This window comes from Falco punctatus (assembly GCF_963210335.1).
Source record: "Falco punctatus genome assembly, chromosome: 7".
Taxonomy (NCBI): domain Eukaryota; kingdom Metazoa; phylum Chordata; class Aves; order Falconiformes; family Falconidae; genus Falco; species Falco punctatus.
The window spans coordinates 45,811,294-45,837,455 of record NC_137587.1 but is presented as its reverse complement, the minus strand read 5'-3'; the positions used below and the strand labels follow the sequence as shown (position 1 = coordinate 45,837,455).

At 51.3% G+C, this 26,162-nt stretch overlaps 4 protein-coding genes across 4 annotated transcripts in view; 2 read left to right on the top strand and 2 right to left on the bottom strand.

Moving 5' to 3' along the window:
* LOC308067480 (lysophosphatidylserine lipase ABHD12-like) lies at positions 1 to 2,502 on the top strand (the record flags this gene model as incomplete). Its single annotated transcript, XM_080396354.1, has 5 exons — positions 1 to 147; positions 747 to 824; positions 1,039 to 1,121; positions 1,791 to 1,869; positions 2,027 to 2,502. 5 exons carry the CDS (start codon positions 1 to 3, stop codon positions 2,153 to 2,155), a joined length of 516 nt encoding a protein of 171 aa, XP_080252480.1. The 3' UTR covers positions 2,156 to 2,502.
* Positions 2,503 to 4,146: 1,644 nt separating this feature from the next.
* Positions 4,147 to 4,833, bottom strand: LOC308067752 (glycogen phosphorylase, liver form-like; the record flags this gene model as incomplete). The annotated part of the gene is made up of 2 exons (XM_080397104.1): positions 4,147 to 4,285; positions 4,358 to 4,833. The coding sequence occupies 2 exons, from the start codon at positions 4,831 to 4,833 to the stop codon at positions 4,147 to 4,149; spliced, it is 615 nt and encodes a 204-aa protein (XP_080253230.1).
* A 666-nt stretch (positions 4,834 to 5,499) lies between these two features.
* LOC308067751 (glycogen phosphorylase, liver form-like) lies at positions 5,500 to 8,090 on the bottom strand (the record flags this gene model as incomplete). The annotated part of the gene is given in 5 exon segments (XM_080397103.1): positions 5,500 to 5,694; positions 5,936 to 6,024; positions 6,027 to 6,049; positions 6,150 to 7,050; positions 7,283 to 8,090. Coding segments are annotated over 4 exon segments (630 nt in total). The 5' UTR covers positions 6,473 to 7,050; positions 7,283 to 8,090.
* Positions 8,091 to 25,406: 17,316 nt separating this feature from the next.
* The window catches only part of ASPG (asparaginase), a 47,217-nt gene continuing 46,461 nt past the window's right edge, over positions 25,407 to 26,162 (top strand). The window contains exon 1 of the mRNA XM_080397073.1: positions 25,407 to 25,859. Within this exon, the coding sequence (XP_080253199.1) occupies positions 25,682 to 25,859 (178 nt within the window). The 5' untranslated portion in view covers positions 25,407 to 25,681. The remainder of the gene's footprint in view (positions 25,860 to 26,162) is intronic.

Genomic DNA, 26,162 nt, shown 5'->3' with positions numbered 1-26,162 from the left:
ATGTCCCCCACAGGCTATGGGGGCTCCAGCAGGCACCCCAGGGAGAGTGGCTTCATCACGGATGTCCTGGCACTCTGTGACTGGGCCAGAGCGCAAAGCGGGAACAACAGCATCCTCTTCTGGGGACACTCCTTGGGGACAGGGCAGGTGCGGGGCTGGGCAAGGGGGACACACCTTGTGGGTCCCAACTGACACCAGAGCCCACAGCTGGTCCTCGGGCTGTGGTGCTGCTGCCAGACCGGTGCCACCCAGGGATGGAGCAAGGGGTTAGAGCAGCTCCTCAGCAGAGGCACTTGCAAAGCAAACCCCAGCAGGCAAGGCTGGGGTGTGAGAGTGCTGTGCACCCTGCCGAGGCATCGTGGCTGCTCCCCCTCACTGTCACCTTTCTTTTCACAGAATTGCCGCAAATGTGGCAAGGGAACTGCAGGAGGAATGAGGTGAGAACCAGTGTAGCTGCGTTGGCCCCATGTGGTGCCCCCTGGGGCTCTGCACATCCCTGATCAGATTTTGGAGGCACAGAGTCATTGGGGAGCCCCATCACTCTCTGCTTGAGCATCAGGCTTGGTACCAGTGGTGAGGACAAGTGGCTGTCCCCATCCTCCTTAGTGGGACAGGGGCATCTTGGTCTCATAACTGCTGCCTGGGATGTGAGCATGGCAGCAGTCTTAGGGGGGGCTGGCAGCTCCCCCCCCCCCCCCCCCCCCCCCTCCGGTCATACCTGCTCTTGCCTGACTCTAGCTTGAGAGGTCCAAGTTGACGCTGTTGTCCTGGAGTCACTGTACCCCAGCATCCGCGAGGCAGCTGCCCACATCCCTGTCAGCAAGGTGAGCTCAGGGGCTCTGCCTGTGGGGCTCCCCAGCAGTGATGAGTGGGGGACTCTGCCCGTGGGGTCCCCCAGCGGTGACGGGTGGGGGGGTTCTGCCTATGAGGTCCCCCAGCAGTGGTAGCCCCAGCTGCCTGGGTGTTCCCCCCCTTGCAGGGGCAGGGTGCATCAATCACAGCCACGGCTCAGCACCCCTGCAACTCTCTCCCTGGCAGATCTACCGCCAGTTCCCAGGTTGTGAGTACTTCATCCTGGACTTGTTGGCTCTGCGCAACATGTTCTTCTGCAGCGACGAGTAGTGAGTGCCTGGTGTAAAGGGGCACAGCCGTCCCCATGGGGCTGCGGGGATGATGTTGGGACCACCTGGCTGTGGATGAACGGGTTGGACATAGAATCATAGAACACTTTGCGTTGAAAGGGACCTTAAAGACCATCTAGTTCCAGTCCCCCTGCCACAGGCAGGGACAACTTCCACTAGGCCAGGTTGCTTCAAGCCCTGTGAAAGACCTTATTTGCTCTTATTTGTGTTTGTCCAGCTTCCTCATGCTTTAAAAGTGGCTTTTTATTTGGATAATTTCAGGTAGTACCATTATTAAGCAAAGTCCACAAGCCACCACCCTTTTTTTGAGCATTACACACTTGGGTCCCACCCACGCTGTGGCACACATGCCACAGTAGCCTTGGCTAAAAGCCACCTGGCTCATGGGCACCTTTCAAGCCTGAGCACCCCATAACAGGGGTTTAGGGTTATTAGGGTGCTTGGTGCTGCCATGCTGGGGCAAGCAGTGAGGGCATCACCCTGCAGTGGTTCAGCAGCTGCCCTTAGCTGCTGATGAGCTGGGATGCTCTGAAGGGCAGTGCTGGCGGGGGTCAGGGATGCTGTGGGACTATCAGCAGGAGATGGGGAGACTGCCACAGGTCTGTCGGCTCTAGGGTGACTCCTCGGTGCTGTGCTTGCTGCCCACAGTGTGAAGGTGCTGACCTGCCCGCTCCTCATCCTGCATGCGGAAGATGATGCTGTCCTACCTCTGCACCTGGGCCACAAGGTGAGGACCTCTGCCACCACATGGGCTTTGAGGGGGCCATGGAGCCTGCTTTCAGAGGGCTGAAAAGGCTGGAGAGGGGGTGCTCAGCCCCAGGGTGCCAAGAGGGGGTTTGAGATCCCCTGCACATGCCACTAATGGCGCTCCCACCCTGTGGCAGCTCTTTGAGACTGCTCACAGCACCTACAAGGACAAAACCAAGGTGAAGTTCATTACCTTTCCCAAGAAGCTAGGCCTGGGCAACAACTACATCTCATTCAGCCTGGAGCTGCCCACCCTGGTGAAGTAGGTGCTGCTCTGCAGAAATGGGGGGGGGGGGGGGCACAGAATGAGCCTTGGCCGCTTATTCCGCTGATGAATCCTCTTCCCCTGCTGCAACCGTGGGGTTGCCTTCCCCCTGCTCCCTCCCCTCCCTCCGGTGTTTGCTAACATCGAGTTTTGAGCTCCAGTCGCTCCTGAAATCCAGCTCTCGGGCAGGACAGGATGATCAGTGATACAGCATCTTGTTGCAGAAACTTCTTGGACATTTAGTGATGCCACCTGCCGCGTGCAGCAGCAACCACAAGCACTGCCTCAAACCGCCACCAGGAACCCCTCGTGGCACTGAAATTACTGCTGCAATAAAAACTACTGAGAAACTTCCTAATTTGCCCACTGCCTCGAGGATGCTGCAGGTTACTCGGGGGATCGAGGTACTGCTGCTCCTGGGGCAGGACCATGCGAGCTGTGACTGGGAGCATCACATGGGGCAGTGCTGGGGGTACATGGGCCTGTCTACAAACACCACCTAACCCCCCTGGCACTGATGCCTGAGGACTAGCGAGAGCTGCACCCCAGAGTCCTGTTTCAGCATCACCTGGGAGGGCCCAGACAGCTGTGTCCAGCTCTGCTGGCCGAGCCCCAGCAGCTCACCCCGTTCACCCACTTTCTGTGTCAGCGTTGGTGCAGGTGAGCTCAGTCCCTCATTTTAAACTTCAGTAAACAGCCCCTTGGACTCCAATGGCACTTTTTTTTTTTTTAGCACCTATGCAAGCAACAGGGCGACACAGTTTTGCTTTCCGCACAGCACCGATGTTAGAAAAATTTCCCCCCTTCCCTGTCTGTCGGAAAGGCAGCAGCAGCAACACAGAGACTACATGGCAGAGACAACTTTACAGCACGTGTGCTGGTGTCCCCTGGCTCCGGCTGGCAGCAGCTCTGTGCCCCTACGCTGCTGTGCCTCTGGGGATCTTGTCCTCAGCTGCATCCTGGGGCTCTTTGGGTGGCGGAATCTTCAGGTCAGAGGGCTCCACGTGCCAGATGTCCTGGGCATACTCCTTGATGGTGTGGTTGCTGGAGAGCTTGCCAGCCGCTGTGATGTTCTTGATGACTATCTTGGTCCATACCTTGGAGTTCTGCAAGGAGAAGTGTGCGACAGTGTGGCTGGAGGCTTGCACCCATGGGTGGCACCTTGGCCCCAAGCCCAGCTTTCAACCAGGGACCCCCTGCAGCAGCACAGCCAGGAACCTCCTTGTTAGGAACCCATCTATGTACACAGCCCCACCAGACCCTGTCACCAGCATGGGCTGTTGTGCCCTGTCATAGCTCCCCTGCCTCGTCCTCAGGCTGGCACTCACCAGGTACCTTCTCCTGGTACCTCTCCTCATCGCTGACCTTCTCCTGGCATTTGACACAAGCCTCATAGTCTGCAAACCTAAACCTGTAGCAGCGAAGAAAGGAGGAGTCAGCAAGAGCAGCAGTGCAGAGGTGGGAGCACGGCGGTGGCTGGTGGGCTCAGCACATGGGGCTGGGGCTGCAGGTCTGGGGCTCCCCCCAACACAGATGCTTCAGGTGAATTCATCCCCCCCCAGCCCCGTTTGCTCAGGGCCCTGCAAGCCCTGTAGGTGCTGTGGCACAGGCTGGATGGGTGCCCTGCCAGGGCACACTGTGTGTCAACTCATCGGGAAAACATTTCTCTCTTTTTCACACCCTTGGGTGCTTAGTGCTCTGGCCAGGAAAGCCCTTGAGATACCTAAAGGCATCTATCGTCTGGCGAGGGCTGCGCACCCAAATTCATCTTGGCCTTACTGTACCACAGGCTTTAATGTGGCGACTGCAACGTGCCGTACACGGACGGCCCTGTGTGCCCATGGAGCATCGATTGCTCGTCCAGGCGCACAATGTCAGGGCCAGACAAATGGGACCTTACCAGCCAGGGGGTGGATGGTTGGTGCAGGGGGCTGCTCCACACGGGCACCAGGACTTTGGTGGAGAGACCCAACCAAGAGGATGGATGGCATCCTAGGCCTCACCTGTTGTGGTGGAAGAGCATGTTGACTCTTTGAAGAAGTCAGGTTCATGTAGGGAGAAGCCACTCTTAATCTGGTCAGTGGGTTGCTTCAGCTCAGGGAGCTGGTTGTAGTACTTCTGGGCATTGTACCTGGCGGGGAAGGGTCAATATGAGATGGTGCTGCCATGGTGGTGGCACCCCCATGGCATCCCCAGCCCTCACCCTTCCCTGTCCAGCTCCATGACGTGCTCTACCCTCATGCCAAAGGTGAACAGGTTTTCTTCTCCAGCCTCCTTGGCCATTTCCACTTTGGCTCCATCCATGATGTCGATGGTGAGAGCCCCATTCAGCATGAACTTCATGTTCCCTGTACCTGATGCCTCAGTGCCCACTGTGGAGATCTGCTCGGACGGGTTGGTAGCAGGCATCGCTGCCAGAAAAACACATGGACAAGGGGCTCGTGGTGACCAGCTCTGGGTTTGTGCCATGCCAAAGGACATTAGATCTGCTGTCTTGCAGGGATGGAGCCATGGGGCGGATATCCCCTCCCCACAGTGTGTCCCACGTGGGCTACCTTTCTCTGCCAGTGAGACCCTGTAGTTCTCCAGGAAGATGACCTTCAGCTTGCTCCCCACAATGGGGTTGTTGTTCACCACATGACCCACAGAATTAATGAGCTTGATGATCATTTTAGCCATGTGATACCCTGGAGCAGCCTAGGAGAAAAAGCCAGGGGTGAGCCTGGAGGACTGGCACCAGGGGCAGGTGAGGTGCACCCAGCTCCGACGGGCACCCACTCAGCCCTGCCCCCATCATCTCATCCAAGCCATGTTCACACCACCAGATTTTTGGTGGCTTGTGTAACCACAGGCAGTGTGTGGTTGTGCAAGCCCCCCAAGAACTTGGTGCCTTGCTTGGGTTGAAGCCAACAAGTGCTCCCCCAGCACTCCCTGGAAAGCTTCACAGACATGGCCCCATGAGACATCTGTACCCAGATTCCCTAGAATGTTTTCAAGGACTTAGTCCAAAATGCCTTAAAACTCCTGACCCCACTTACCTTGCCCCCAGTGATCACTGTCCTTGGCACGAACAGCTTCGCAGGATCCCTCCTGATGCCCGGAGAAGACAGCAGCGTGGTGTCACCCTCTGTTTTAGCTGCAGCCCCAGGGGATAGGGATGCTCATGCACTCCCAGGGCAGCCTGTCCCCTCGGGGTGCACGGTGGCTTACGGTTGTACATGGTGATGATATGCAGGCAGTTCATCAGCTGCCGCTTGTACTCGTGGATCCTCTTCACGTGCAGGTCAAACATGGAGGAAATGTTGATCTTCACTTTGTACTCCTTCTTCGGGTACGGCGCGAACTTCACCTTGTTCTCCTGGGTGAGGGCGCAGGAAGCACGTCAGCCCCCAGCCTGCGTCCCCCTGCCCGCATCCCCCCCTGCCTGCGTCCCCTCACCTGCTTCACGTCGGCAACATCCCAGATGAAGAGGTCATCGTCCACAGACTCGTGCAGCTTTGTCAGCTGGCTCAGGTCCCACACATAGTCCTCCCCTGTTTTCTGCAAAAGGAGCACAGGCACATGCTGATGGCGGGACGGGGGTGGCCACCTTCATCCAGCATGCTGCTCCTGCCCAGCAAAGCCAGCCGTGCTTGGAAAGTGGCTGGATCTCGGGTAAGATCCAAGTAGAGCTTGAACATTTAGAAGATGTAAATGGCTGAGGTTGGAGCAGCATCCCCAGTAGCAACATCCCTGGGGTTGGGAAGGGTCAGGGGCCATCGCACTCCCCCCATGCCATCACCTCTGCGATGAGCTCTGCCAGCCCTGGGTTGCAGAGCAGGAGCCAGTGCCGCGGGGTGATGCCGTTGGTCTTGTTCTGAAACTTCTCTGCTCCAACGCTGCAAAGTCCCTGAAGCTGTGAGGATGAGGAGGGGACAGCTTCAGGCTCCCCTACCTGGCACCACCACATTTCCAAGCTGAGGGTGATCCACCACCACCTCCCTCCCCGCACTTACACTTGAGCCTTGACTATTTCAGAGTGGATCTTTGCCATGCCGTTGACAGTGTGGGAGCCAACGATGCAGAGATGAGCCATGTTGATCCTCTTGGTGCCCCCCTCTTCTATCAGGGACATCCTCCGCAGATAGTCTACGTCATTAGGGAAGAGGGATGTGATGTACTGCCAGTGGAGGCCAGAGAGGTGAGCGGTGCTGGTGTCCAGTGATGTCCCACGTGACGGTTCCCAATGTCCCCAGTACATTTCACACAAACCAGAGCGGTGACTTTTACTGCAGAGTGACTGTGCAAACCCTTTCCAAAGGCTGCCCTCCCCCCGCATGGGTGCCTCTGGACAGAAGGACACGCCAGCCCCTGTGGAGAGGGGCTTGTGGGCACACGCTTGGTTAAGGGGGCCACTTTGGCAAAAGCCTCGTGCTGCCAGACCAGGAGGCTAAACCATCATCTCCCTTGTACCCCAACCTCATCCTTTTCCAGGATGAATTTAGCATTTAGGGAGCAAGGCAATGCCAATCGGTAAGTCCTTGGAGCAATGGGTGAAGCCTTTAAAACAGCCACCAGCTGCAGGATGGCAATGTGCTGGTGGGAAAGGGCTTTCCTACACCCCAACCTCCTGAAATAGCAGCCAGAACCACCCAGCCACACACCTGACATTACCAGTTTGTGCATCCCCCTAATCCCAGTACAATGCATGCCATCCCCATCCCCCTCTCCAGAGAGGGCTCCTAGGTTGCCCCAAGGCACTCACATCCAGGTGCCTCTGGATGATCAGATCTCGTAGATGATCTGCAAGTGTCTGGGGAGCAGCTTCTCCACCAGGTCCACCAGCCAGCGCTCCAGGGCTTCGGGAAGCACGGTGTGGTTGGTGTAGGCAAAGGTCCATTTGGTGATGTCCCAGGCCTGCCCGGCAGGGAGAGCCAGTGGTGAGCCACGAGGGGGAAAGCTGGCACCCACACATGGTCCTCCCACTGTGGCCAGAAGCACCTCCAAGTCCATGCTGGTTAAACCCAACCTGACTGCCCCACATCGCTCCCCAGGACACCAGCAGCTACGGGACTGGGTCCCCAGACCCCCAGCTGCAGGAGGGTGGTGCAAGCAGAGGGCACCCACGGGCCAGGTTGGGTCTCCTTACCTTGTTCCATGGCAGCTTCTCGATGTCCACAAAAACCCTCATCAGCTCAGGGATGGCCATGGCGGGGTGTGTGTCATTCAGCTGGATGGCAACCTGCGGGGAGAGCAGGGGTGACAGTGGGGATGAGTGGGGGACATGTGGGCATCCCACTGCCCAAGTCAGTTGGGCACAGGCATTCATGGAGGGTCCACAAAACCTCCCCAGCCCTGGGTGTATATCTGAGAGGCATCAAAACGAGCTCCAAGGCATATGTCGGACCATCCCTGGCTCATAACTGGTCAGGGAAGGAATCAAACACAGTTCAGATGCTGTCCATACTCCCAAATTTGGATGCTTTGAAGCGGCATGTGATGACCCGGAGGGTGGCAGCCATGACAAAGTACTCTTGCTTCAGCCACAGCTCCTTCCCCTCGAAGAACTGTGAGCAGAGGAGTGGGGTGCTGTGGGATTGCACCGTGCTGCCCAGGCACGCCTGTGCCTTCCCGGGGCTCCCTGCTGTGTGGGGACCCACGCCGGTACACATCCACCCCACGGCACGGTGCAAGCCCCCAGCAATAGTTTTGGCAGCAACTCTAACCCCAACATCATCTTGCTTTCCCGAATTCAGCACAGGGGTTTGAGATGTGCTGGTACACATGCAGCTTAAATTCCCGGGGCAACGGGAAGGGAAGCCGTAGGGGATGTAACACCTAGGAGCTATTTCTAAGACAAGACTTAGAGCCACTGTTCATGCAGCACAGAACATCAACCTGCTGGTCTGCCAAAGAAGATCTGTAGGAGGCAACCTCTTCCCCCCCCCCCCCCCCCCCCCCCCAGCTGTGACACCCCCAGCTCTCCTCTCCAGCTGGGAAGGCTGGGGTAGGATTAAACGGGGAAAAACCCCATCAGGACCTGCCCAAAACAGGCTGCCAAGCCAGGGCAGCCACCCTTCACTATCTCCCCCCGTTACCCCCAGGTCATGCTCATCCCCACTCCCTCCCTCTGCTGAGCACAGATTTGCCCAGGAACAGACTCGCCTCTGCTGCAGCCCTGGGCAGCGCTGGTGGGAGGCAGCAATCCCCATCCAAGCATTACAGGTGGCTTGAAACACAATCCAAAGCATCTAAGCATCTCTGCAGCATCCTGGCAAGAGGAGCTGCTCCACTGTGCACTCTGGGCGCTCTGCAGCCATCCCTAAGGCAGGGACAGCCACCCTGCGTCGTGACTCATGTTGTCATTGGGGTAGAGGACACGGGAGATGTTCTCTGCCAGGTTTCTGTCCAGCACAGCCTGGATGTAGTCTCCAATATTGACTGGGGAGGAGCAGAGGGATAAGGTGGGCGCAGGACTCCCCGCTCTGCCCCATCCTGCGTGACACACTGCCAGCACCCGCTCACAGGCCCGCAGGTTGAAGTTGTCGGGTGCCTGAGCCAAGCACAGCCGCATGGTGTTTGTAGAGGAGTTATAGAGGACTATATAAAAAAATTATTTGTAAAAAGGTTGTAATGGTTGTTAAAAACATCAGGTATGAAAATGTTAAAAAAAAAAAGAAAGAAGGCGGAATTGTAGAGGAATGAAGCTGGGTTAAGTATCATTAATAATATACAGCTGTGTGCTGGCTTCAGGGGCGGAGGGTTGGCTGATGTAGATAAGGTGCAGCTGTGGCTGGTTCTGTTAAGGGGTTGGGCAGCCAGGGAAGAGAGAGCAGCTGAGGAAGAGAAAGAAGCAGAGAGAAAACACATGCCCTGGATGAGGTGAGAAGAGAAGGCAGTAAAGGGACTGGCATGAAGGGTGTGCTGGTATGAGATGGTAAAAGACCTTGTTGCAGCTTGATGGTTCGGAGAGTGCTGTGACAGGTGTTGATGGTGTTGTTCATGTACCCGGGCACGGGGGTATCGTGGGGCAGCCCTCCCACCCCACAGACCCTCCTGTGGGAGCAAGCTCAGGTTGCACCCACCTTCCTGGGGTTGCGTGTGTGGGGACGTGCTTGGTACCCCCCGCCCTGGGGACACCCCAGCTCTCCCGGGGCTGCCCAGTGGCTGGTGCTTGCCAGAAGCACTCAGGGGATGGAGAAAGGTTTGTGAGGGTTAGGAGAAGCTTAATTTAAGCCGGCATGCCGGGCTGTGCGTTGCACAGACCTGCTGGAAGTGCTTTTGGATATTTCAGAGGTTGGCTGCAGATGGGGAGCAGCAAAACCAGTCCCCATCCTGATGTCCATCTCCCCAGTTTGTTCCACCACTGCCTTTTCTATCCCAGTGAGGCAGCCTCACCAGTGCAACCCTGCCCGGCAGAGACGCTGGCAGGACCCGTGCCCAGGGCACAGCCAGCCAGTGGGAGCCCCCCAGGACAAGCCGTGCAGGGGGGGTTCCCCACACACTGGCCCCGTGAGGCTGCACTTCAGCCCGTACCTGGGTATCGACCCACTTGGCACCGGTGGCAGTGTGCCCACCTGGCCGTAGACATGCACGGGCAGCGTGCACTCGAGACGGGCTTTCTCCCGGGGGCTGCCATGCCGGAGCTAGGCATCGGCTTCTTCCACTGGTCAGGAGGAGCGAGAGCAGTGACGGGGCCACCCAAGCCAGGGACCTCCCTGGGTTGTGCCACGTGGTGGATGGCTGCCACCGGCTCCAGCTGCTCGCGGCAAAGGGGACAATGCTTTGGAGCTCGTCTGCCCTAAGTCCAAATTTTGGTGCTGCAGGGTGAGCCCGAAGGTTGGGCTCTACCCCGAGCACCCTGAACCCTGGGGTCTCCCCGCTGGAGGGGTGATAGATGGGGACGAAAGCAGCGTTTCTCTTAGTGCATCGCTAACGCTGCTGTGCTGTGGCCGAGACACCATTAGTCCCCCTTAACCAGAGTTTCAGCCTGCAGGCTGGCTAAGGAAGCAGGCTCATTCCCTGCCCCGCGGTGCTGTTACAGGAGACAGCCCAGGTCAGACATGGTCTTTGGCATGGCCAGGGCAGAGCTCCCAGCGGCAGGACCAGGAGAGATGAGCCCGGTTCAGAGGCAGCAGCTGGGAAATGCTGCTTCACAGTGCTGAGGAGGAAAGGCCTCCACCTGCTAGCTGTAGATACAGCTTTTGGGAGTGCTCATGGGGTCCCTGGGGTTGTCTCCCACCAGGGGTTTTGCAGATACACACATTTTCCATTGTATTTCCAAAACAGTCCCTTCCACCCTCTGATGCTTTCACCCAGGCGTCGAGCAGCACAGCAGGGCTGGGGGGCTGGGGCTGGCCTCTCCTAGACCTCCCCACAAGGGTCCTGTACCACCTCAGCCAAACAGCCCCCATCCCACGAGGAGCAGGGACACAACTTCTCCATCCTCTCCTGCTCCACACAGCCACGGAGCAGCTCTCATGGCAGTGCTGGCCCCGAGCAGGGCGCACTGTGGACAGAGATGAGGGCAGCCTGCAGCAGCCAGACAGCTCCCGAGGAAAGCATCCCGCTGGCCCCTGCGAGGAGGAGCCGGGGGTGCCCCAGCGGTGGAAGCACCGACCTCTCTGCTCCTACAGCAGCCTCAGAAAAGGGCCCTGCTCCCCGTGGAGATATGGCTCATGTCCCTGCTACGTGGGCAGGCATCTGCACAGACCTGGCTGGGGAGGAAAGGTTGTCACGCTGATGATTCACAGCTTTTTGCTAATTAGCGAGGTGTGCCACGAGGCAGGTCTGCTCCCCTCGAAGCGGCTTGGCACAGCAGCAAACAGGCTTGAGTGGGAACTGTGACACCGGGCTGATCCCCAGCCTCACATGCCGGAGACAGCTGGGATGAAAGACTGGCTTCCCCACCATGGGGAAGGATGTGATGTGCTTACACCAGTTTGAGAACTTAAACTTTTTCGAGAAACATCTGGCAAGTTTTAAATATCACGGCCCCAACTTTGGCTCCAGCAGTCTCCAAGCTAAGTGAAAGCATCTGTAGGCCACAACCTTGCCCCGATCGAAGTGGGACGCTGGCCTAAGGTGGCCAGGGGAAGGTGAAGACCACACACCTCTGTCTGTACCTGCCACATGTCCTGGATCTTCTGGTTGAAGATGCTGTACTCATAGCAGATGCCGTAGCCATATGCTGCCAGCCCCAGCATCACCACCGAGCTGAGGAAGCAGGCTGCCAGGGAGAGGGGACAGCAGTGAGCTGTGCCTCCCGGTGAGCCAGGAGCCCCAGCAGACAGCGGGTCCTTCACCCCATGGCCAGCCGGTGGCCCCAGGCAGCAGCCCCGCCGGGACAAAGGCCAGGGCCAGCACCCGCCGCTCGGTCCCTGGCTACCCAGCACCTCTCACCCTGTGCTGGAATGGCTGGAGCAATAAACTCTGCCGAGTTTAAGTATCCCTCTCACAGTGGATGCAACCCCCCCACGGCTGTGCCACACCACCCAGGCAATGAGACCATTTTGGGGGGCTCACTCACCAACAAGCCTGCCGAGACCACCATCGCCAAGGCCGGCATCGTCCTCCATTTCCTCCAGCTCTTCCATGTCCAGCCTGAGCTACAGCCGAGAAGGCGGCGCTGGGAGACTTTCCAATGGCCATCCTTGTGGAGGGGAGGCACTGCTGGCACACCCCCCGGGTGCTGCCCTGCGCCCACTGCTACCATTTGCCCCCATAGGCGGGCTCTGGGAGGGGGATGGAAAAGCACCTGACCCCACAAGACCCATCCCTGCAGGTGGGACATGGTGATTTGCACCCAAAGCAGCCCCTCTGCCCCTCCACTGCTGCTGCACGGTGTGGCAGGGACCAGCTCTGGTGTTTAAAGCCCTCCACCAGCCTTTACACCAGACACAGGCACCCTTGACCTTGCCACAGACAAGCCTCCGGGGTGGGGGGCACCCAGCTGGCTCCGTAGTTTCTTAGCTCATCAATTCCTGCGTTCTGTTCAAACTCAGGCAAAAAGCCAACAGAAATAACTCAATGTACTAGCTGAGTTTAAATTACAACCGCTACTAGAAGAAGATGACAGTCTTCACATCAAGGTGTTAGTCACAACATGGGGGTGGAGGGTCAGAAATGTGGAAAAGTATCTTTTTTCCAGGGTTTAAGGTCAGCTAAGGGTCATCTCAGTAAGTCTGTTTGCCCTTGTTGCTTCAAGATCTTCTTGTTTGCTTAGCAAGCTGGTTTTCAACTTCATGGTATCTCAGAAATTCTCTGGAACATCCCTATTTCTGATGTTTATGCACTGACAAGGACAACACGTTTCACCCTTTCCACAGGCAGCAAAGTGCGGAAGCGAGAGCCGGGAGCGGTGGGTCGCTAAATGGGGTGTTCCCATTTCGCTCAGCTGGCCGCCTTCGCTGTATCCAAGGAAATAACATCCTTCCTAATGACTGCGATAAAAGTAACGCTGTTGAATTCAAGTTCCCGTCTATCTTTCTGCAAGGTCAGCTCCAGGAGGGAGGCAGAAATCATGGAACATGCCAATTAACGTGACCTGCGTTCTGAGTTGCTGATGGCATCCAGCAGTGCCAGAGCCTTACACAGCACCAAAGATGTCCTTAATGTGCAACTGGGTATTCTGGGAAAGTTCTCACAGGTTTTTATTTTGTTGAGGGTTAGAAAAAAACATCCTACCGTTCACAGGGGTGCGTAAATGTACTGTACTTTAAAATCTAGCTGGGTTCTAGATTGGCTGAAGCTCTTGAAAATTACATTTAATATCAACAGTTACATGAATCAAGCAGTGGTGCATATTCTGGGATTGCACAGATAATCCTTCTTGTGATTAGAGAGACCATAAAGAGCAAAAATACGTCATGAAAAATTTTCTATTGCAAACTAGAGCCATTTACTCCTCACAGAAGGTAATGTCATAATCTGCCTATGTTGCAGAACAGTTTGCGGTACATTTTCATTTACTTCAGACAAAAACTACTTTGGATTATATTGGAACTAGTGGCTGAAATGATTCTGAACTGGCAAAACTTTTATCAAAATGTAGCCAGCTCAAGTTGACTGTACATCAATGCATAGCATGAGGTAAATACAAGAGTTTTGCAATACCATGCTAGAAGATCTGAGTTAAATATAACTGGATGTATAGTTGTCAAAAAATCATATGAGAGTATATTGTTGTAGCAGGCAAATACAGAAGAAAAAAATTCAAGGACTGCCTCATTTCAAACAAACTGAAAAACAGTAACTTGAAATCTAGCAGCGATAAAATTAAGACAAAAACTTACTTTTTCATCTGAAAATAACAATCATAGCATCATCAGTGAATGCTTTCAGAAGCATGGCACAAAGGTTTGAGTTGAACTGGCTATCCTGCATGCATGCATAGTGGAAGTGTGCAAGAATTCCTCTCTTTTCTGATTCTAGTCCATGATACGAGGGTTTACAACACAGTATTACAACACATCCATCTCTTCTAGAAGCATTTTGCTATTGTTCATATACTGCAGCTGGAATCATGTGTTTAGCAGGTGTGAGATCTTACTTCCACAAGTATTCATGTGTTCTCTGGAAACTCACAAGTATCGCATGCTGTGCTTCCCTGTGTAGATCCCTCATTCTGTAGCACTGGCCTCTTAAGGTGGTGTTGTGGGTGTCTCTATTAATGTATTATTTCCAGTATCTATTCCAATTTTAGGATTTGCTCTCAGCAGCAATCACTGGCTTTTTCCTAGTGTATTTTCTACCTCCTTACCATCATTAAAAACGAACAAACCAACAAAACAAAAAAAACACCAAGAAATTATCTATTTCTTGGAGGACATGTAAAATAGATTCAAAGTGTGCCTGTTCAATCCTCAGCCTAAGTGGTGACTGGGCAGGAGGAGTCTGTCTGCACATGACTGATACCCAGACCCAGTAAAACTAGTTCGAGAGAGTGCTAACAGTAAACAAGAGAAAGCAGAGGGACTCCCTACAGCTGTTTTCTGGAATCCCTTGAAATTTGTGCTGTGGAAGATACTGTGCATATCAAGAGTTCTAATCCAAACTTATCTATTTTCCTGTCCTTTAAATGTGGGCTTTCTGGCCTTATTAAAAAGTTAGACCAAAAAAGCCCCAGAGAGAGACAGATAGATGTGTGTCCTCTGTGCCGTTTATTTTGTGATTATGCAGCCTATTCACTACTATGAGACAAAAAATCCCACCCAACTAAACCAAACAAAAGCAAAATGAAAAAAACAACAACAAAAAAAAAGCAACAAAAAAAAGTGAGCTGTGTAAGTGTTGAAATATTGCTGACAGCTGTACCGTTCCTTTTTGAAACGCAAGTATCCAGGAAAAAGTGTGACCTCTGGGTGTTTTATTCTCTGTTTAGGAAGAAAATAAAATGAGAGAAATGATTTTAAAAGATTGCTGAAAAGATTGAAAAACTCCTCCATGGAGTACATGAAGGCCAAATCCAGGAGGAAAAAGAAAACCATCACACCTGGGGCTCATGGCTCTGACTGGCAAGGAGAGAGGAGCCAAGTTTCGTGAGTGTTGCATGAAAAGGGCATGAATTCATCCAGCCGTGAGAGAAGCAGTTTTGACTGCAGTTCTTTGGAAGAGGAGGTAGATTCTGCCCGGTTTAGAGGATAAGAGGAAGCAGACACCTGCATTTGGAGCGTACTGTTTGCCTCCCTCCTTCCCCTGAACAGCCCCACTTCTCTCTGTCCCTAGGGGACTCGCCAGGAGGGGGTCCTTGGTGACTCGGGAGAAGGAGGGAAGGACATAACCCCTTAGGAAGGCGCTCCTGCCCCACTCACCTCAACCTGCCTGCTGGCTCACCAGTCCGATGGCAAGCCCTGTGGTGAGCGTCAGCACCCCCTTGGTGAGTGCCAGCACCCAAGCTCTGCTTTCTGCCCCTTTGGAAAAGGCCCCAGGGTGCCCCACCGGCTCAAGAAGGAGTCATGAGCTCCTCCACATGCCAGGGAACCGCTGCCAGCATCTCTCCATCATGGGGATGTAAAGTCACCAAGAGGGTGACCCACTGCCCTTGAAGGCAGGACCTCTGGGAGGTCCTGTCCCATGGGATGGAAGGGCCCCCTCAGCAGAGGGAGCGCGCACCATACCCTCTCTTTCACCAAGGGATTTAAGTCATCGCATCTATCAGACCAGACATTCCTGGCACTTGAGTGAAAGCTAAATATAGGAGCATCAGACAGAGATGAACAATACCTACCCACATGGCTGTGCTCAGCGCCTAAGAAAAGAGCAGTTTCTTTCTACAGATTCACCAGATAACCTTGGAGGTTGCCTCTTCCCTCAGCACTCCTTGGGAGGATTACTATATACCTTTCTTGTCCTCATACAGACTCTCTTTGCCTGAGGTCTCTTGCATTTATTAGCCTCTTGGGAGTTTCCTCTGCTTTTCTCCAGGTCCTTCTACAGAAAGGAAACTCCAAATCAAGCTCTACATTGATGGCGGGGGTTTTAATTTTCCTGTTCGGTTCTACCACTTTCTACAGGCTAAAGGTAGACAAAAAGCCCCCTGTTACTATGACGCTTGAAAATGTGCCGATTACTTTCTAAAATCAGTTGAACTCCTGTCACAGTCTATGCCGACACTTGTGTCCTGGTTTAAACTGTGGTCCTGTCATTTATCCTAATTCACATGGCCTTTTCCTGACATTGTATGTAGCCCAGTATCTCAGTTCAATCTGTTTTGAGGAGCGTGGCACTCAGCAGGCATGCCCTTTCTGTTTGGAAGCTATACAGGGGGATGGAGCCTTAAGGATATGCTGTCTCGTGGAAGACTTCAATACTTCAGCAGTTTCAGGGATCAGCCCAGGTATCTCCAGAGCTGCAATGGGTAAATTCATCCAGAGAAGCTCCCCTTGCCCCCACCTGCATTTAAGTGAAGGCTGGCTGCTTCTCACCCAATAAAATACAACTGGGCATGGAGGTGGGGGGCAGCGCTGAAAATTGCACTGTTGGTTGCACACAGTGGTAGTTTTCTTTCCCATGATTACACAATTTCTCCACAGATCTCAGTTATAGAGCAAAGTCTCACCTTCAGTTAACAAGCTGCAGCATTTCTGCGGTTTGTCCGAGGCAGCTCTTTCCCCCTTGGATCATCATCTGTGCGGCTGTTTGAACAGCCCTTTGTCTCACTGAGTTCTCATTCTGGGCACGTCAGAGTTATGCAGAAGTGAGGTGGTCAGTGTAAACAAACCTGAGACAGCTGATCATGGGTTGGGCAAGACAGAGCTGGTTGTGACTGCTCTCATTGTGCTCCATGAAGTCACCCTAGGATAAAGTCTCCATCCCGTCATTATTCATATTCCACCTCCTGCCTTCCCTTTCCTGTTAACTGTCAGCTCTCTCGCTGCGCTGTAAACAAAAGCTCTTGCACAAGCCACGAGCCAGCGTTGGAGAGAGGTAGCTCAGGTGCCTGCCACAGCACAACCCCACCGCAAACCATCAGCGTTTCTGGAGTAAACACAGGCACTCACCTGCACCTCCTAGAATCACGTACAGCTAAAAAAGGACAGTCCTGTTTTCTTTGCAAATAAATCACTTTCATTATGTGTGGATGGCCATTTATTTATTTCTAACTCAAACCTCAAAGAATTTTTAATTGTTGTATGTTTTCCTCTTTGCGGTGCTACTCAAGTGAAAAAAAAATAATCACGACAATCATGTGAAAGGAATCATTAGTTTTAAACTCTACAGAAAAGATCATTTTAAGTTCTGCAGGACTCCTTCCAGAAAGAACTTACGCCTGTCTGGTCAATATGCTTTTGCCCATCTGGTAGACGATCAGATCTAACAAAAAGGAACCATAAAATTGTCAGTACTACACTGTGTACGTCGCTGTAACATTTTCTTTCATGTCTGTGATTAAAGAGCCCCAATTCAAAAATTTAAAGCTCTGTCTTAAATGGGGAGATGACAGCAAATCTTCATTTTAACAAAACTGAAATTGCATTTGAGTGGGATTACTAGAGTTGGTCAGAATTTCAAACCTTTGTTTTATAGAATAATCAGCTTTTGAAAATATTTCTGGCAAAAAAATGGTAGGTTTTCCCCTTTTTTAAAAAAAACAACCAAACCTTCAGCATTGTTTATCTAACAGTTGTCTCTTCCATATAAAAATATATTTTATTTAAAGAGTTAAAACTGTGTGCTAATTAACCACACACACCTGATAATCACTTCCTCTGTTGGAATACAGTTCTGAATAACATCGCTAGAGTAGAGAAGTGATCTCAAGTAAGTTGCAGTGATTCATAGGAACAAGTCATTGCACAGTTGGGTGGAGGACAGAAAAACAAGTGGTACCAATTCCAGAGTAACTATCTAGAGAACACACAGGAACAACACTGAAATAAGAAATGTTGACAGTAGGAACATAATGGGGAAGCTCAGAGAGTTGCAACACATGTATTTCCCTAAAATGATGCTACAGGCAACAGAATATAGAATCGTAGAACCATAGAGTCATTTAGGTTGGAAAAGACCTTTAAGATCATCAGGTCCAACTGTCAACCCAGCACTGCCAAGCCCACCACTGAGCCATGTCACCAAGGACCCCATCTATGCATTTTTTAAACACCTCCAGGGATGGTGATTCCACCTCTTCCCTGGGCAGCCTGTGCCAGTGTTTGACAAACCCATTCCGTGAAGAATTTTTTCCTAACATCCAGTCTAAACCTGCTCTGGCACAACTTGAGGCCATTTCCTCTTGTCCTGTTGCTTGTTACCTGGGAGAACAGACCGACCCCCACCTACCTATAAGCTCCTTGTAGGCAGTTGTAGAGAGCGATCAGGTCTCCCCTGAGCCTCCTCTTCTCCAGGCTAAACACCCTCAGTGGCTCCTCATAAGATCTGTGCTCCAGACCCCTCACCAGCCCCGTTGTCCATCTCTGTACACGCTCCAGCATCTCAATGTCTTTTTTGTGGTGAGGAGCCCAAACTGAACACAGTATTCAAGGTGCAGCCTCAGCAGTGCTGAGAGGAGGGAGACAATCACTGCCCTAGTCCTGCTAGCCACACTGTTTCAGATACAAGCCAGGATGCTGTTGGCCACCTGGGCACACCGCTGGCTCATATTCAACTGGCTGTTGACCAACACTTCCAGGTCCTTTTCCACAGGGCAACTTTCCAGCCACTTGCCCAAACAGAAAATGCAGTCATTAAACTTTTTTTTTTTTTCTTCCCAACCTTGCAGCTAAAGGTCACGTTGACAGATTGTATGGCTGGTGCCTGGCTGTTGGAGACCTGGAACAAACTGCCTGTGATGGTAGAAACTCCTTCCAACTAGTGAGTGTCATTGTATTACTTCTCATATATGGCATGCTATTAGATCCAGAACTTTAAATACCACTTTCTTACATTAAATACCACTTTGCTATTCTGATGCAAAACTCCCTGCTTCAAACTTGTAACAAATCCAGAACTCACATCCATTAAATCATCCAAGGCCATCATTCTTCCCTGCTTGCAAGAAAATAACTTACTTAGATATAACCTTGCCAAGTAAGCTTTTAGAGATACTTTTGTTTCTTCAGGCTTACGTTCTAGGACACATAGCCTGGGACATCTGCTGAGCCATTAGAAACGCTGGAATAAGTTCCTCTGGGAAATGAAAGTTCTAAGCTTGCGTTCTCTACTCTCAATTAATATTCTGCTGCCTCTAGCATCATTTTAGGGAAATATGTGTGTTGCAACTCTCTGAGCTTCCCCATTATGCATCTGTTTCTACTGTCAACATCTCTTATTTAAGTGTTGCTCCTGTGTGTTCTTTAAATAGTTTCTCAGGAATTGGTACCACTTGTTTTTCTGTCCTCCACCTGACTGCGTAATGATTTATTCCTATATATAGTGGCCATAGTGGATATGGTGGACATACCCAACTTACTGTTGACAATTTTATGGTTCCTTTTGGTTTAGATCCAATCACCTACTGGATGGGCAAAAGCATATTGACCAGAAAGTCATAAATTCTTTCTGGAAAGAGTCCTGCAGAACCCCAAATGATCGTTCTGTAGGGTTTAAAACTAAAGATTCTTTGCATGTGACTTTCATGATTACTTTTTTTTTTTTTACTGTGAGTAGCACTGCAAAGAGGAAAACATACGAAACTAAAAATGCTTTAAGATGTGTGTAGAAATAAATCAATGAAGTGGAATGTTTTTCTTCAATACATAATAAGAATTATCCACACATTTTTCATTCTTTTGATAAAATGGTTTCCAGCAATAGAACCAAAATGCTTGTTTATTTAGAAAGTTTTGCCGTGGATGTGTTGATACACACAGTTAAACAACAGCAGCTCAAGTTACTACCTAGTTCATTTCTGCCTTCAGACATTGCTGGGTTTTTGTTCAATAGGCTACAGTTTATATAAAACTTGGCAAAAATCTCCTAGTTAGGCAGTTTCTTTTCTATACTGATACAGGTGAGTGAATACTGAGAAATTACTAGATTTTGTGTCTTGATTAATGTCTGTATCAAGGCAAGGGGAAACAGCTTTATTCTACTATACTGTATTAAGGAGGAGGAAAAAAAAACCTATTTCTGCCTTCTAGAGATACCTTCCTTTTCCCCAGTCAGGTTCCTCCTAGTATTTGGGATTGAGGCCACAGGTCTGTGGGCATCTCACTCAGCATCGGAGTTGATTTAAGAACTTCCCACCCTCAGCCTTTTGCTTCCATCTCTATTCTTGCTGCTTTTAATTTTCCAGCGTAACAATCGGGGGGCCTTTGCAGCAAGCTGGATCAGAAAACTAGCCCAGACTGAAGACACTCTGCACTTCAACCTTTTTTTCCCCCAGGATTATTTTTTAGTCCCCACTGATTTTGACTACTGTTTGGTGTTCTGCCATCTGGACAGCTGCAAGTGAAGTAGGATGCAAATGAAGAAACTGGGGAAAAGCAAGAAGTCCAAAACCTACTTAATCAAGCACTGCTCCCAAGGGAACGTGACTTAAGGGACACAATGTGAATAACTAGGGAGAGAGAGCTGAGGGGAAAGTTCAGCTGTAAAATGAAGACAAAGAAGGAGAGAGGGAGAACCAGCAGTGACTAAGACTACAAGGTGCTTGTTTCACCTAAACCAATCCAGATAAATGACTATTCTTTTTTGTGAGGCAGATGCTGTTGACCCCTTTTGTAAGACCCTTTTTCTCAATTATTAGGAATTCTGTGGATTCCTATCCAGTGAAAAAGGCAGTTGTCTTATGCTAGCAGTACTCTTGCGTCCTGTCACTTGAGCACAAGCTCTATTTCAGATATCCTGATAATACTCTTAATTATGGTCTGGTAAATTGTTCATGCTAAAGCCCATTGAGAGCTCTGTGAGAGACATGCCTTGGGATGTAGTGGTGGAATGTACTTATTTAAATACATAAAACATCTGGGAAATACGTGTTTCATGTGAACTGGTTTCTAAAGAGGCCTGTATACTGAAATTAATTGCAAATATAGTGTCATAAAGCCATCTATTTGCAATTGCATTAATTCTCTTCACTGATTTATCACTTCCAAAAATTGTTTCAGTATGTTTCAGTATGATTGTGGCAATGCCCAGGGGGAACTGAGCCCCCACTTTTCACTTACAGATATATTTTATGCTGTTAATATGTATTAAGCGCCATTCCCCACCCCTCCACCACCCACCCCCCTTTTAGTAATACAATCATCTCAAATTGCTTTCTGTTTATTAGGTGCAGCCACTGCGATGTGACACCAGGTGACATTTCCTTTGTTCCTCCTGGGCAAAGAGAAAGACCTGGGCTGGGGCAAACACGTTCTGCAGATTACCATCCAGCTGTGTGGCAGGTGTCATTGGCAGGGCTTGGGCTTCTACAGCCAGAAAGCTGTCTTTGGGGAACAAGGACTACCAGGGATGGGTTCCAGGTGACAGAGAGGAAGCGACATCTCTGTCAATGGGCTTGCAAAATTACTGAGGGACACTTCAAGTGAGGTCCATCACTGGGTGGAAGCATAACCCAGACAGGGCAACAGGGGAGGTTTTCTCCCATCCAAGGAAGTTGGACGAACAAGGGCCTGCTTCAGGTGCCTGCATACTAATGTGTACAGCTGGGAAACCAACAGGAGAAACTAGATGTCTGTGTGCAGTTGGATGGTTGTGATAATGTGGGAATTAGAGACATTAGGTATCTGTGTGCAGTTGGATGGTTGTGATAATGTGGGAATTAGAGACATTAGGTATCTGTGTGCAGTTGGATGGTTGTGATAATGTGGGAATTAGAGACATTAGGTATCTGTGTGCAGTTGGACAGTTGTGATGATGTGGGAATTAGAGACATTAGGTATCTGTGCAGCTGAAGAGTTGTGATGGCATGGGAATTAGAGACATGACGGGAGAGTTCATATGAAGTACTGTAGTGCATAGGTACAGGCGTCTCACAAAGACAAGGAAGGTGAGGGCTGGGGCTGGCTTTGCGCTCTATGTAAAGGGATGCATAGAGCTCTACAGACTAAGGTCTGCAGGCTTTTTGAGAGCTTTCTAGCCAGGATCACAGTGAGAGCTGCAATGACCATCATGATCAGCACTTACTCTGGGCTACCTCACAAGGACAGGAGGTAGGTGAAGCCCCCTTCAGCTAGGGAGAAGTCGTCTCTTGAATGCAAGTGCTTGTTCTCATGGAGTCCACAACCACAACATCTGAGAGGGCGATGTGCAGGAGGAACAAGAAATCCAAGAGGTTTTATGGACATTGAGGACAATTTTTTTGACAAAGGTGCTGGGCAGGCTGAATACAAGAGATGCTCTCCTGGATCTGCTGCTCACAAACAAGAGGGAGCTGGTCAATGGCAGTCAAGGGCAGCCCTGGCTGTGGTGGCTGAGGATCCTCAAGGTAAAGGTGCAGCTGTTAGTACTGGGGAAGCAGAGACTGCCATGATGGGGACTTTTCTGAGACAGCAGGTGAGTCGAAAATAAACAAGCATTGATTTATGCTGCAGCTACAAAGTAATCCATCTGTTACTAACTAAAAATTAAGTATCAATCAAACATTCGTCAAACCTTATTAGGTATATCCCTGGCGGGATTTAAAAGATGTGTAGGTGTGGCACTTAGGGACATGGTTTAATGGTGGACTTGGCAATATTGGGTTAACGGTTGGACTCGATGATCTTAAAGGTCTTTTCTAACCTAAATGATTCTGTGACTCTATGATAATGAGTCTGATGTTGTTGTTGGCTACAATCACTATCTGTACTTCTTGATCTTCTTGCAACTAAGGGAAGCAAATGGGTATTACAAAGTATTTCTTACTTTCAGTCAAGCAGTTCTGTGGTATATTTGGGTGCAAGGCAAATGGGACATATTTCACAAACAAGGCTTCTTATTACAGAAGCGACGAAGAAACAGAGTAGACTAAAGGCTGTGACTTCAGGTGAGCAGACTTTGGTTTCTTCAGCAGTCTAGTAGGCAAGATATTTTGGGAGGCTGTTATAAGTGGAAAGGAGCCCAGGAGAGCTGGCTGACCTTGAAGGACAAACTAAAAGCAGAGTAATTGTCCAACCTGAAATGCAAGGCAAGACCTCAACAGGCCAGAAGAATGGGCTGACAGGGACCTCATAAAATTCAGCAAGGCCGAATACATGAACCTGCACCTAAGACAGAATGACTGCATAAATCAGTACAGGCTGGAGACTGAAAAATTAAGTAGCATCTGCGTAAAAAGGGCTTGGGGGTCTATGGGCAAGTCAAGTATGAGTCAGCAAAGGGCCCTTACAGCAATGAAAGCTAACAGGCTGGGTGGGCTGCATTAGCAAGACAATTATAGCCAGCAGATCAAGGGGAATGATTACTCCCCTCTACCTGGCACTTGTGAGGCCATACATACCTGGAATCCTCTGCCAAGTTTGGGGCCACCCAGTTCAAAAGAGATATTGACAACCTGGAGGGAGTGCATAAACTTTATTTCTGTTGGAATAGTAAGTCACAGAAATCAGAAGCAGAAGAAATTGCTTGGACCATCCCATAATACATATTTTTACCTTGAAATAGAGTTACATTTTATTTAAAAGTTGCATCACAGAGTACAAACTAAGTTTATATGACCCAGAGCTAAAAGTCCCTGTCACTTTCATAGAGAAAGCATGTTCTTCCTTTGGTTTACTGAGTAACTCAGGCACTTAGGTTACAGCTTTTGCCTCAACATACTTGCATGGCAGCTCATTGTCAGCTCATGCAGACTGTGCTTCTCAGCATCACTGACCTCAGGAACTGGCTTTTTGTTTTTTTGCCAGTTACTTTGCTAATTTTGCTTTGTAGCTGGCCAGTAATAACAAATCTCATGATAACAGATGTGAAGACTTACCAAATTTCCTTGAAATCAGCTTCAGCCTCCTTGTACTTGATCTCACATCTGATCCTCAAAATAAACTACCACATGCCTTGCAAACATGTCTCTCAGAAGTAAAACCAGTATCTCAGCTAGACACCAATATAGGCCTTAATACAGGTAATTTTGGTTTATGCCAAAGGTTAATCCGCCCCCCTTCTAACACTTAACCTCTTTGAGTTCCAGAGTCTTTAAGGTACACACATTTCTAGCTTTTTCTGTAAAATACCTGTAACATCACCTTTTTCATCACAGCTCCCCAATTCCTATACCTGAAAAATTGCACTCTAATCCAGCTGTATCAATTACTTTTACCTAGACACTAAACCCAACGTTTGTATTTAGTTTTGAAGCTTAATGCTTTTATTTTGAAGCATTTGAGTTGAAGAAGGCCTTCTACATCTGAAAGCTTAGGAAGACTGTTACAGGAAGATGGAGGAAAATTTGAGAAACGCCTAGCACATTGTTGATAACAAACAGGTGAAATACAATCTGGAGCTCAGTTATACCTACAGTCTAGAATAGGATGGAGGTGAGTCTTCTGCACCCTAAACCGGTAATTCCCACTCTTTCTGTTATGGAATTTATTACAAATAACAGCTGTTTTCTCACCAGTTCAGCTTTGTAGGTACTAAAGACTGGAGGAACTGCTGGTATCATAAGACCAGAAGACATGACTGTTTTCCACAGCCGTGTAAGTTTCAGCATTACTCCATCTGCTTTGATGACGCTGGCAATTCTACTACAGCATTACCATCACCAGGGCTATGGGCAATAGTAACGCTGCCATTTCTCATGGAGCACTGAAATGAGGTAGCTGTGTATACCTTGTCCCTGTTTACTAACCCTATTTCCTCTATGCTCTTCTTTGCATCAGCAAAGACTCTAAAGTATCTGTACTGCATGGAAAAAGTCCATTTCAGGATCATGCTATTTAGCTCTCGGCAACAGGGCCAGCTTTTTGCAGATATGGCCAAGAACAGCAGAGATGATCATCCGGATAAAACAGACAAATATTCTGAGCTTCTGAGGCTCAAGTAGTAAGTTTCCCCCTCTTCTTTGTTCTTACTTCTTTTTAGAGGTCCTAATTACACAGATGAAGATGGTATCAACATATGCACAGCTGGGCACCTCTGTTAACCATTAGCTTGTTTTTCCCTGAGCACTTTCAGCGTGACTGTTGAGAAACAGAAGCTGTCTTTCACAATTGCACGTTGGATATGGCTGTATCAAGAACAATTTTGTGGTCACAGGTTTCCAGGAAATACCAGCCTTTGATGGTGAATGACCTCAAGTGGACAGTAGAGCTCAAATAAAGGAGTTTGTGGGCTAATACTGCCATACAGTCTACAAGAGAGGACTGTATATGGATGCTTGATTTAACTAAGAGATCATTCTGGACAGGTTGTGGTTTTGCAGGCTGCTGACTGTTGTGTATTCCACAGCTCATCTTTGCCCAAGGAGACCTTTCCAGCACAACCCTCACGTTCCACGTTACAGTTGTTAGCAGGCAGCATTGTAGCACTGTCCCCATCTGTCCCGGTTGGAAACTGAGGGTCCAGATCTGGAAGCTGAGGGCAGGAGATGCTGCATGTACCACGCTGCCTGCTCTTGGAGATGCTTGGTAGGAGCAGGTCACCTTGGAGGCCAGGCGAGCAGAGCAAGTTCCTGCCTTGTTCCCCAAGAGCCTTCTGGAAAAAAGAGGGGACAACGTGGATCTTCCCGGCGGGCCTGACCCCAGCCCTGTCTACCCCCTGCCCCTGTCCTGGCCGGAGATGCGCCGCAGCGCTTTCCTTCTCCCCCAGTACGACCGGCCCGCACCGCCCCCTGCCAGGCCCGCCCCGCCCCGCGCAGGGCCCGCCCCGCCCCCCGCAGCGGCGCGAAGTGCAAGGGGCGGTGCTGCACGCGGCGCCGGTGCCGGGCCCGCCCCTCCCTCCCTCCCTCCCCTTCCCCGCGGCGAGCGGCCCCCCCGGCCGCCCCGCACGGCCGCCCCCAGCTCCCGCTCGCCGCCCGCTGCGGGGGCCGGGCATGGCGGCTCCCCCCGCCTCTGGGCAGCGCCGCGGCCCGGGCAGGCCCCACCCCGCTGCCGGTCCGGCCGGGGGGGCGGGAAGGGGCGTCCCCGCAGCCGCCCTATAACTCCCCTGGGGCGGGGGCCGGGAGGTAGCGGTTCCTCGGGAGGGGATGGCGGCGACGGGACAGCGCCCCGGGGGGGTGCGTCCCCTGGGCAGAGCCCTGGCTGACACCGAGCCGCAGGAGTCCCCCGGCTGTCCCCCGGCTTCCGCCGGCGGCGCGGCGGCCGAGGCGCGGGTGCTGGTCATCAACACGGGCGGCACCATCGGCATGGTGCAGGACGTCAAGGGTGAGGGGCTGCGGGGGTCGGCGGGGCGGCGCGGGGGGGGCCGGGGCCGTCGCTACCCCGAGGGTTTCAGCATCCCCGGGCCGCTCCCGGTTGCTGCCAGCGGCGCCGGCGGTGTGTGTGCCTTCCCGTAACAACCGCTCCGCCGGCCGGCTGGTGCTGGGGGAGCGTGGCTGGCAGGCGTCCTGCCGAGGGGTGAGCCCGGCAGCTGCTTGAGGCAGGCTCGGGCACAGGGCAGCACGTCTCCTCAAGTACGAGCCCTTTCTCCTCTCCTTCACACGCTGAAAATGAAACCAGTTTAATCAT